The following is an 11,768-nucleotide window of genomic DNA, read 5'->3' on the forward strand; positions in this document are numbered from 1 at the left end:
AAAAGGGAACCCTCCTACACTGTTGATGGGAATGTAAATTGGTGCATGCACTATGGAAAGCAGTATGGAGGTGCCTTAAAAAACTAGAAATAAAGTTAACCATACAATCCAGCAATCTCACTTCTGGACATATATCTGGAAAAGATGAAAACTCTAATTCGAAAAGATACATGCACCCCAAAGTTCATAGCGCTACTGTTCACAATAGCCAAGACATGGAAGCAGCCTAAATGTCCGTGAATGGATGGATGAATGGGTAGAGACGAGGTATGTAAATACAGTGGAATGTTACTGACCACAGGAGCATTGCTTTCCTATGCAAGACCAGTTCAGATTTTAATTTACTTCTACTAACTTACTTTATGTTGAGCACAAGCACAGAGAAATGAAATTGCTAAAGGTCTAGCAACAAAACTCCTGGCATCAAATGCAATCTGGGAATCTCAGGAAAGTGAAACATTTGGGTCACAATCACAACTAGGTTTTAAAAATAGTACATCTTCAAAAAGAAAGAAAGAAAGAGAGAGAAAGAAAGGAAGAAGGAAAGAAAGAAAGAGAGACAGAGAGAGAGAGGGAGGGAGGAGGAAGGAAGGAAGGGAGGGAGGGAGAGAGATCTGTGTTGTGGCTGGTATGAAACTTGGACTTGATCCTGTTTCTTTCCTCCTGGGGATGCTGGGCTGGAGTAGGGCTGGGGAGCAGGTGATGCTTCCGTTCCCAAAATGTTAGGAAAACATTTCCCACAGGCAGGGCACTGGATTGGTTTATGTCTTTTGGCAGGAGATGCATGGGCTTATGTGGTATGATTTCTGGGACATTGTTCTAACGAGGATTCTGGATGGCAAGGAACAGTAGTAGGTTCCTAAAACTAGCTCAAGTGAAATCAGTTTTATTACAAGGATGCAGGAGGCTCTCAAGAAACTCAGGGTTGCTGGATGTCTTGTGAGTAGGAGTTAACAAGCTGGAGATTTACTATTCACTCCCTCACCCCTTCCATTTCTCAGAAGTGCAGAGAATCGGCCCCAGCCTACAAGTGTGGTCAGTCCTCCTAGTTCTTCCGGCATGCTCCTCTGCTTAAACTTGCACATGGCCCTTAGACGGCCAGTTCAGGAGACTATAGACCTCTCCTCTGCAGGACCCAGTGCTTACTGGAAGCCATATCAGTGTCCCATTCAGATCCTAGAGGGACAAAATCTAGCAGCCCCACCTTATCTGGCTGAGTCAGGACATATAAGTCACGGATCTTTGGCATCAAATGGATTGACAGCCTTAGAATAAGGGGCTGTCCTTGTTCAATCACCCATGGTGGGAAAGGGAGACAGGACCCTGTGCTTTACCATATCAGATAAGTTCTCTCGGTAGGAGTCAAAAGAAAAAGTGGTGTTCCACATCTTTAGAACACCCTGAATAGGGGAACATCTTTTAGTAAGAAGCCAAGACTTCCATCTCCAGTTACCCAGGAGGCCTGAATGTAAACTGTACCGAGAGAGATTTATTTAAACCAGTTTATACTATAAGGTGAATGACTGATACTGACATTCTATCTGGAGAGCCAGCCATTTCAAAATCAATTATTGAGTCCCTGATATGGTCACTCTGCTGGATTAGGGGGCTAGGAAATGAGTACTTTTGGAGAGGAAAAGAGGAGGGAGGGAAGAAGTTTCTTTAAATCTGAGTTCTTGCAGGAAGAAAAATGCCTAGAGAAGAAAAGGACACAGAGAGAATATATTGGGGTTGGTAGGGAAGACAACTTATTGACAATTTAACAATTCTGTAGTCAACAGAGCTTTTTTCTCAAACTCCTTCCAGCCTGAAATTGAACAGCCCAGGTCTTAGTTACTAAACAGCTGTTTTGGACAAGGAAGGCAAATTACTTACGCAAACCGGGAACCAAACTAGACCCAGCCCCTGTCCTCCAAGGGCAGCATCAAACGAGAAGAAATCTCAGCTGCTGTCCAGGCAGACTGTGGTAGAAGCCGGGAGAGCGTTACAAAGTGCAGCAAGGGTTCAGATGAAAAGCTACCCTAGGCTTGGGGTGGGGGAAATGGTGGCCGTTTTCAGAAGGCACCAGTTCACTCTTTTTGGTTGTAGCTTAGATTAGTGACATTCAACATTGTTACAAATAGCACAGCAGGAGCACCTGCAAATCAGAACTGATACTGGCCCCATTGGAGGAGAATCTGGAGGCCCCTTTGGCTCCAGGCACCAACTCTTTAGTTGCAAGATTATAGGGAGCTAAGGGCTAGGGAAATACCAACCAGTAGGAGTATTTACTATTTTAACAATTGGAGCTGCAGTGCAATGCTTATGGCTCAACACCTAGCCCTTTGGAAGGGCCTTATGAGGGGACAAGCCTGGAGATGCTGGTCTGGCTTCTGTTGTGGAGGGACTTGAATCCATGCTAAGGAGGCTGTTCTTCTTTCAGGAAGGACTAGAAAGCCATCTATTGGGAGACAATGCTCAGTGAACACCCCTTCAGTGAATAATTAGTCAGTACATTTCTAGGAGCTCCGAATGGCTGATGGGGATGCTGTTTTGATTAAAGATGTGGGGCCTGTCCTCTGGCAGCTGGGACACTAAAAGGAATTTGGGAAGGGAGTGACATGACTCCAAAGCATCATAGAACCAGTGGGCTAATGGGACCTTAATTAGTGGAGTCCCTCCCTCTCAGAAAGGGTAAGTGACTTGGCCAAGTTCATGCAGCCCATCAGAGAGACAAGCCTTTCCCTCCCATTGATGGCTGCGGAAGAGGAAGATAAACCTTGCCAATCAGAGGCCAAGGTGGCAATGGGGTGGCACGGGGGGAGGGGAGGGCGGGGTACATCAAGAGGGAGAAAGGTGCGGTATTCTCAGGAGGGGGTTGGCATTTTTTAGGGGGAAGGTTCCGGAGGGCTGATTCTTGCTGCGTTAACTTCCTCTCTCTTTTTCTGGCTTTGCCTGGGTGGATTGGCGGTGTGGGTGGGAAGGCGCACCCTGAAGCTTTTGAGGCTCCTCTTCCCGGAGCGGAGCGGAAGGCCTGAGGCACCTTCTCCCAGCGGCCCCCAGCGGCTTTGGTCCGTCCCAAGGCTTCCCGGAGCTCGCCAGGCCCCAGGGCTTGGGGAGGCAGTCTCTGGGCAAGGCGCGGTCGGGACGGCGGCGTGGGTCCCCAGGTGCCAAGCAGCGCACCGCGCGAGGCCGCTGCCGCCCATCCAGCTTCGCAGCCGGGGCTGGCAGCGCCGCGCTCCGCTCGGAGGGCGCTCGGCGGCGGAGTCCGGTGCTCGGGAGGGGCGAGGGGAGCCTCAGCCCCCTCCGCCTGCCCAGACCGAGGAGGGAGCGAGCAGGCGCGGAGCTGGCCCAGGCGCAGGGCGGTGGGCGCCTCTCCCTGCGTACAGTATCCCTGCTGCGCGCTCCCCGGGGCTGGGTGGCCTCAGACCTTGGCAGCCAGCAGTGCTGTGCGCCCCGCTTGCCCCGGGGTGCGTTAAGCGCCAGGCAGGAGCTGCTCAGCGGGGGTCACCGGACTCCTTCTTCTCCTTTCCCTGGAGCCGGCGGGTTGAGCTAGAAGCCAACCCCAGCCGGACGTGCGCTCCTATAAATAGCGCGCGTGTGCCCGCCTCGCGCTCTCCCGGCTGCGCGAGGACAGAGAAAGTTGTGCGCAGGGACTCCGGGCGTGCGGCCGAGGCAGGAGAGGACCCCACCGGCCGAGCCGCCCCGCATCTGAGAACTGATCCCGGGAATTCGTGCTTTCCGTGCTGGGGATCCGGCTAGCCAATGCGTAGCTGCCGACTTCCGAGAGACGCCAAGCTTTGGGGAATTTCTGGCTAAGCGAAATTGAGAGTCGCTAGAGACCTGGCCATGAACACAGCCTCGCGTTCTTCCCAGTCCGGGAAACACCTTCTGCTTCTGTAATTCGTCCCTGCCGCGAGCCAGACACGTACTGGACCGACACGGGTACCACTCGGCATCCACCGTCCCCGTGGCTTCTCTGAGTCTCCTTCGTTTTTCCTGCTTCGTGGTTCACCCGGGGGTGACTGGGTTTGGGGAATTTATCATTTTCCTCTTTGAGGTGTGAATGTGAGGGTTTGGTGACTTTCAGATGTCTAGGAACAAGGGTGGGTGCAGGGGCCCCAGGCAGGGCTGATTCTTGGGCGGAGGAGGGTGGGGTATAGGGGATTCTGCATGAGCTCCTTAAAGGACAAAGGTAGCAGAACCAGCGAGAGAGCGCGAGGGGAGACTTTGACTTCAAACCACAGGATTGGAAGTGTGCGCGCCGCCGCCGTCGTTCCCGCAGCGCTGTCGATCTAGCCACGGGCATCTTCCCGAGCTCCGGGGTCCCGGGGTAGGAGGCGACGCAGGTGAGCAGAAGCGCCAGCCGGCTGCCCACGAGGCTCACCATGGGCGCTGGGGGCCGGGCGCTGTCCGTGGTGCCGGCTGTGCTGCTGGCCCTCACTCTGCCCGGGCTGCCCGTCTGGGCGCAGAACGACACGGAGCCCATCGTGCTGGAAGGCAAGTGCCTCGTGGTGTGCGACTCGAACCCGGCCACGGACTCCAAGGGCTCCTCTTCCTCCCCTCTGGGGATCTCGGTCCGGGCGGCTAACTCCAAGGTCGCCTTCTCGGCGGTGCGGAGCACCAACCACGAGCCGTCAGAGATGAGCAACAAGACGCGCATCATTTACTTCGATCAGGTCAGACACCGAGGGATGCGGGGTGTCAGGAGTCGGGTGGCGGGAGGAGCGATGTCCAGGCAGCTCAGACCTGGGTTGAGCTGCTCTGATTGCGATTTGGGCGATCGTTTCGGCACTCGCCTCCGCAAAGGTTTTGGTCTGAAACTTCTGATATCTCTCCCGCCACCACCCCGCCCCCCATTCCCTCTTGGCCTCCGGAAGAGCTGCTGGGGTGGTGGGAAAGAGGCCGGGGGTGTAGAGCCAGGCGTCGAGAGCTCAGCACAAGTTTAACAGCAACAGGTCCATAGGACCTGGCAGGATCCTGGTCCCTGGACCTCGAAATCTCTTGGCCAGGGCTTGGCCCCCTGGCTCAGACTCCTCTGCGGGTGCTGCCGAGGCCATTCTCGGGCACAGTACTCTCTCTGATGCTGTATAAATGATTTGTTTCTCCCAGGTGGAGAAGCGTCTCCCCAAAGAGAGCTCTGGGGGCTCCCCAAAGAGATCTCTGCAGAGATCTCGCGGGTGGCTGGGGAGTGTAGGAAGCTGTGGCCCCGGTCTCATCTCGCCCACCTTTCCGCCGCCGGGATCCCCATATACATTGCATCCCCATATACATTGCAGGTACCGCTGCAGCGGAAAGCCCTTCTCGGCTACTTGGAGAAAAGTTGAGAGAAGGAGAGGAAAAGGAATCGGGCAGCTGCACTGAGCTCCCATAGGGAAGCGCTGGGGAGCCGTTCTCCCTTCCCCTGCTCCGGTCCTTCCAGAGACATGCAAATTAGTGGGGAAAGACAGCCTTGGGGGCTGAGGATAAGGGAGTGGGGGGGGGGGGGAACTGATGAAAGCTGTGGCTTGTTTTTTTTAGGAACCTGGAGCTCTGGGGTTTGGCTGATGAGAAACCCCAGGGTATCAGCTTAGCAAGGAGTCTTAAAACTGAAATCAGACTCCAGGGGTATCATCTCAACGTCAACAGCACCCAGAGTCTTTTAAATTCCAAAGTCGTATGTGTAGTTCACAGTTGTGTGCCGCATGGGCAAGAGCACAGGTTAAGTGGTGCTGCAGGACGTGCCAGGGAAGGGATGCGGTGACATTTCTATTCCTTACTTAATTGTTCCTAAGTAATATACTCTCCAGCTGGCCAAAGACAGAGAATGCCTCTCTGGGGCTTCCTATTGAATAGCCATCATCTTAAAAGAATTAAGCAGCCCCTTTGGGGTTTTGGTGCAGTATTTTCCGTCTTGATGTAAATGAAGTCAGCACGACCGCTGGTTTGTGTGTCAATGCATTAATTAAATACTGTGGACATTGCACTATCCTCTGTACAGTGCATTCTTTTCAGTGACCTTTCTGTCAGTTAGCAGAGGAGAAGGGTTTGTTCTTCTGTTCCGGGTGCCCATGCATCTTAGAGACAACAAGACACATTTAGTTATAGATCTCGATGTGCTTGGATGCTCTAATTACAATGTAGAGTCAACATCCAGCCTTATGTGTAGTCAACACTAATCAGCCGGTGCCATTATTGCTAATGAATTATGCTACTTGTATCTGATGCAGGAAGTCCCTGCTAAGTGCCTCAAATTATGTTAAATGTGCTTAAACAAATCTTTGTAAAATCTCTGTTAGGAATTATTGCATAGCTTGTGATTTGTTGTTGAAAGACCATTGATCATTGGGTCAGAGAAAGAAATCTGATGCTTACTTGGAAAAAGGTGTAATCTCGGAATAAAATGCTACACCAACATACATTTTAATTTGGGGGTTGAGCCTGGTACATCTACCTGACCATCACTATAATTCTGGTGCATTACTCACAGGCAATAGTATGTCTTTAGGGAATTATGCAAAGGGCTTAATATTAGCATGAATGTAGCGTTTAAAAGAGATAGTAGCAGATTGCCATTGATATAGGGGAAATGCATCTTTAGAAGGACATCTGATTTTTTTGAATGCCACTTATAGATTTATTTCTTGGAGAGAGATGGAAGAAACCCTAGTTATCTCCTGCCCTCCGCTCCTGCAATACACACACACACATACATTCTCCTGCTCTTTTTCATAGGAAGGGTCATACCTATGTGACATTTAGCTTATGAGGTCACTTATTGAAATTCAGAGCTAATTTCATAACCAGTAGAATCAGGCCGAACATTTCGGAATACAGAGTGCACTGTTGTTTTCTTGGGAACCAGTGCTTTATTTCACTCTTCGTTTTTGCCCCTTGAACTTTAAATAAAGAGCAGGTGATTGATAAGGGAATGGATGACGGATAACACTGGGAGCAGCACAAGAAGGCCACCTGTTTCACCGTCTCTACCCTTTGGCAGCCTGCAAAGGCTGAGTCACTGCCAAAATATTATAATTAAGGCCTGGATGGCATAGGAATGGAACAAATGGCCGTGGGGCTTAGCAAAGGTTTGGCGGAGCCTCAGAGGAGGGCTGGGCATTCAGCTCACTCTGTGTACCAACTGTTCAGTGTCATGGATTATGTCACACGGTGGAGGGAGTGTCCAGACCTCTGTGTGGTGTGTCCGGGAATGACTGCAGAGAGCCCATGGGTGCCAGTTGGCTGGCTTGGACACGTCACCTCTGGACACTGTGAAGGCTCGTAGAGGGTGGGCGCGTAAATATGTGGCAGAAGCCTTTTATTTGACTCTCAAGGTAAAGCTAATATTTATAAGCCTTCACATGTTTCTAGATGTTTCCAGAGCCATTGGGCCTTGCTGGAATTGAGGCATGACTACAAAGCTGTTACTTTATTTTTTCTTATACCATTTAAAAGACAGAAGAACCTTCCAATATACAAATCCGTTTTCCAAGTCACTAAAGAAAAAGGGATAGAACTCAATGTTTTATTTTCTATGGTTTTAAAAGTTAGTTTTCTTTCTTAAGAAAGAAAGAAAAAAGAAAGGAAAAGAAAAAGGAAGGAGGAAAACTTATTTTACTTACAGAAGAGAATATTGTAATAATTGACTGCTGTTTATTCTTTTTATTTGTAGATCCTAGTAAATGTGGGTAATTTTTTCACCCTGGAGTCTGTCTTTGTAGCACCAAGGAAAGGAATTTACAGTTTCAGTTTTCACGTAATTAAAGTCTACCAGAGCCAAACAATCCAGGTATGTCTTTCGACCTGTTCCCTCCGTACTCTCAGGCGACAGTGTTTATCAGCAGTGGGTTATGTATTTAAGTATTTATCCAAAGATGTGTTTCATTGTAAAAATAAACAACCATCTTTATAGTAGTTTACTTTTAAAACACTTAATTTCCAATAACATCTATTAAGGCATGTGACAAGAAGCATATAGAAGAATAAGCAATTGAACTTACTACCTTAATGACAACGTCACTTAAAAAATATTGCTTAGTGGGCTTCCCTGGTGGTGCAGTGGTTGAGAGTCCACCTGCCGATGCAGGGGACATGGATTCGTGCCCCAGTCCGGGAAGATCCCACATGCCGCGGAGCAGCTGGGCCCGTGAGCCATGGCCGCTGAGCCTGCGTGTTGGGAGCCTGTGCTCCGCAACAGGAGAGGCCACAACAGTGAGAGGCCCGCGTACCGCGAAAAAAAAAAAAAAAAATATATATATATTGCTTAGTAAAAATTCAGTGACACAAATCTCTTTATAAGATCTTGATTGCTTTTAATGCATGTGCAAAAATTACCTGAATTTGTAAGAAAAAAACTAGTAAGATTATCAGAGCTTTACAAGTAACTACTAAATAGATAAAACAAATTTGCTGTCATTGTTAAAATTATGAGCTACAGTTAATGACTGAGAATAAATCTATGAAGGAACAGTTATTCAATATACTTTTAAAGAAACAATGTGCTGTGCTTATCCTCTAAGTAGTTTATCCTCAGTTACTCTGATGTTGGTGAATTCTTACCAATTGCAGTTTCACAGTTAATATATTTTGTGTTGTGCTTTCTAAGGAACGGGCTTGAATTTACACTCACGGACAATGATGAAGCTAGTTCCTATAGTATCTAACATGCCAGCACCCAGTAACACCAATACATGTCTATGGAATTCTAGGATAACTTTTTATCATATGTTCAATGTTTGTATTGTATACTATGTCCATGTGAATGATAGATTACACACTCATCTACTACTTTTACATGTCCTAGTGCATGGATAAATTGATAGGTCTCAGATTTAATTTATTCAATATTATTTTTAACATAAAAGGAATGAATATCTAGTAAACAAATTTCCTTCCATGGAAAAGCTTTTCCCAAGCCCCAACATTTAGAAATTTTTGTAATGTTTAACACAGTATAATCAAAATTGTAGTAAGGAGAGAAGGGAATAAATTTGATTTTATTCTTTGCTAATTATCCATCATTAAAATCTTCAGTGGTAGTGGTGATTATTATTTTTAATACACATTTCTTATCAGGGAAAATGAAGAAATCACAACACACATATTCCATAATTTCAACTGATTTTTAGCACTCTGCATGTCTCAGCGGTACAGTAAACCTGCAAGGATGTTAGTAGAACCTTGCGGTACCTGGGTTTCTCAGAGCAAAGGGCACTGGGGCTCTTTTTGCTAATGTACTGGGAAGCCACAGGCTCGCGTCATTGCCAAAAACTTGCTACTGAATACGAGAGGTAAATAAAGTATTCAATGGTAGGCTTAAGTTATGTGCTGAAGAGAAGCCAGTTTTCACATGGCTAGGTTGCTCTCCATGGATGGTATTCTTTTGTGAGCATTTAAGGAAATTTCTATGGGAGAAATTAAAAAAATTTTTTTTTAATTAAGAAAGATCAGCTTGGTAAGACCATACTAAGCCTAGCCACCACTATCTGCTAATTTGAAAGGTAAGGGGTATATTTACTGAACATCAGTTATTTTACCAGGTTGGTCATTTTAGACATTATTTTTTACCCCCTGCCCCTCATAGATGCTTTGACTTCCTTTCTTTTTTTTCTTTCTCTCTTTCCTTCTTTCTTTTCTCCTTCCTTTCTTTTCTTTTCTTTCTTTCTTTCTTTCTTTCTTTCTTTCTTTCTTTCTTTCTTTCTTTCTTTCTCTCTTTCTTTCTTTCTTTCTTTCTTTCTTTCTCTTTTCTTCTCTTTCATCTACAATATTAGTTTCAGGTGTACAACATAGTGAGTCAAGATTTTTATAGATTATATTCCATTTAAAGCTATTATAAAATAATGTCTGTACTTCCCTGTGCTGTGCAATATATCCTTGTAGCCTATTTATTTGATACATAGTGGTTTTTACTTCTTAATTCCCTACCCCTATCTTCCTCTCCCACTGCCCTCCCCTCACTGGTAACCCTAGTTTGTTCTCTGTAACTGTGAGTCTGCTTCTGTTTTGTTTTATTCATTCGTTTTGACTTTAGAGAGAGATTTTCAGTGGTTTTTTTTTTTTTTTTTCCCTTGTAGGTTAACCTGATGTTAAATGGAAAACCAGTAATATCTGCCTTCGCCGGGGATAAAGACGTTACACGTGAGGCTGCCACGAATGGGGTCCTGCTCTACCTGGATAAAGAGGATAAGGTTTACCTAAAACTGGAGAAAGGTAACTTGGTTGGAGGCTGGCAGTATTCCACGTTCTCTGGCTTTCTGGTGTTCCCCCTATAGAATTTGATTTCTTCGCGATGTTCATCCGGGTGAGGGGCGGCCCACCCCTGACTTCCTGGAAGATCATTTCCTCATCATTGGATTGATGTCTTTCCTTGGTTTCTCATGGGTAAATATGGATTCCCTGTAAGGATGCTAGGCCTGTCTGAAGCAGTACTGAGCTCCACAGGTTATTTTTGTGCGTGTGCGTTTCAGTGTACTTGGATTGGGACTCACAGCAGTTGATACCCATCTATGCTTAAGCGTAACAGTTCAAAGCTGTCTGCAAGGTTTGTTCTGAATTTAATTTCCTGGAATTACTGAATTCGTTGCAGATGTGGCATTTTATTTAGTTAGTTTTCAAAGACCGGCAACTGGGTCTGAGAATTAGAGAACTGTATAAAAGTTCTGACTTCAATCAACGATTTGTGTGATACTGCCAAAGAATTGTGTGCTGTGTTGATATACTGGTTTCACTTGTTTTTATTGCTTTGGAATTAGTTTTTTTGGTTTTCTTAGGGTAACTGCTGGCTTTGTGTCTTCTCTACAAATAGGGTAATGGCTTGTCTGCAAATTTACTCTATGAGGCCAGCATCAGGACTTCCCTTTAAAAAAAAAATGCTTCATAGTTGTATTTTAATTCTATATGTGAAAGAGTCATATTTTCCAAATTATATTTTCTAATAGGAAGAGTAGATCATAAATCTAACAAGGAATAAGTTGCTTACCCGAATTCTAAGTGCTCAATCCTCAAACCTCCGCAAAACAGCTCTCCTCCATGGGAAATCTTACACTTTATTTCTCACTTTAATTAACGTGATTGATAATAACCACTATTTTAAGAACCTAAGGGATTTTTTTTCCCTTAGACATGACCACTTTATTAACTGGAGATGGGATGCCCTTGTTTTTAATTATACCTATTTTTCAAACCTCCTGTTGTGTTTGAAGTATCATCTGGTTTTGCCTTAACTCCTTAAATTGTATAGATTTATCTGTTTAGTTAATACGAAATCCAAATAGCCCAAGCTAAACTTAGTGCAATATCTTCTTTTGTCTTTTGTATAGGTCATATGAATTCATAAAATTATTTATGTCTCTGTTATAGAATAAAGGTTAATATATGTTAGTTGAATTGTTTTGTCCTTTCGGATTTGGAAATATATGTTTTACATGATTTATTCTCTCTCTCTCACCAACCCTTCCTCTCTCCCTTCCTCGCTCCTGTCCTTCCTACCTTTCTCTCATTTCTTTGTCTTGGAGTTTAAGAAAAGCTTTCTGAATTTTTAGAGAATGTACTCTGAATTGGCATAGGAAATCTTTACTATGTTTAATTTGTCCAGATCCAGTGAGCTTGGCAAAAGAGGATCAATGAATTTAGGAAACTCTCCTTTCAGAAGGACTTACTGTTAGGAAGTTAAGTTTTAAAAGCTCCCCTAAAGCATCATGAAGGACTCAGGGAAAGAATGAGTGGTGATGTGTATAAAGACCAATATTTTCAAACTAAAGACTTTGGGGAAAAGTTCTGCCCTTTTCTCAACATTAAAGGACAAACAGAAG

At 45.7% G+C, this 11,768-nt stretch overlaps 1 protein-coding gene across 1 annotated transcript; it reads left to right on the plus strand.

Moving 5' to 3' along the window:
• Positions 1–3,098: 3,098 nt before the first annotated feature.
• CBLN4 (cerebellin 4 precursor) lies at positions 3,099–11,337 on the plus strand. The gene is made up of 3 exons (XM_027086642.1): positions 3,099–4,658; positions 7,631–7,747; positions 10,032–11,337. The coding sequence occupies exons 1-3, from the start codon at positions 4,368–4,370 to the stop codon at positions 10,227–10,229; spliced, it is 606 nt and encodes a 201-aa protein (XP_026942443.1). The 5' UTR covers positions 3,099–4,367; the 3' UTR covers positions 10,230–11,337.
• Positions 11,338–11,768: the final 431 nt, after the last annotated feature.

This window comes from Aethalodelphis obliquidens, unplaced genomic scaffold (assembly GCF_003676395.1).
Source record: "Aethalodelphis obliquidens isolate GAN/ISIS:26980383/991018 unplaced genomic scaffold, ASM367639v1 scaffold57, whole genome shotgun sequence".
In the NCBI taxonomy this organism is placed as follows: Eukaryota; Metazoa; Chordata; class Mammalia; order Artiodactyla; family Delphinidae; genus Aethalodelphis; species Aethalodelphis obliquidens.

Bases quoted from the DNA above. Each gene is read 5' to 3' on its own strand.
- CBLN4 (XM_027086642.1), top strand. From the start codon at position 4,368: ATGGGCGCTGGGGGCCGGGCGCTGTCCGTGGTGCCGGCTGTGCTGCTG. The intron at 4,659-7,630 runs GTCAGACACCGA...TTTTATTTGTAG, and splicing joins GCATCATTTACTTCGATCAG to ATCCTAGTAAATGTGGGTAA. The intron at 7,748-10,031 runs GTATGTCTTTCG...TTTCCCTTGTAG, and splicing joins ACCAGAGCCAAACAATCCAG to GTTAACCTGATGTTAAATGG.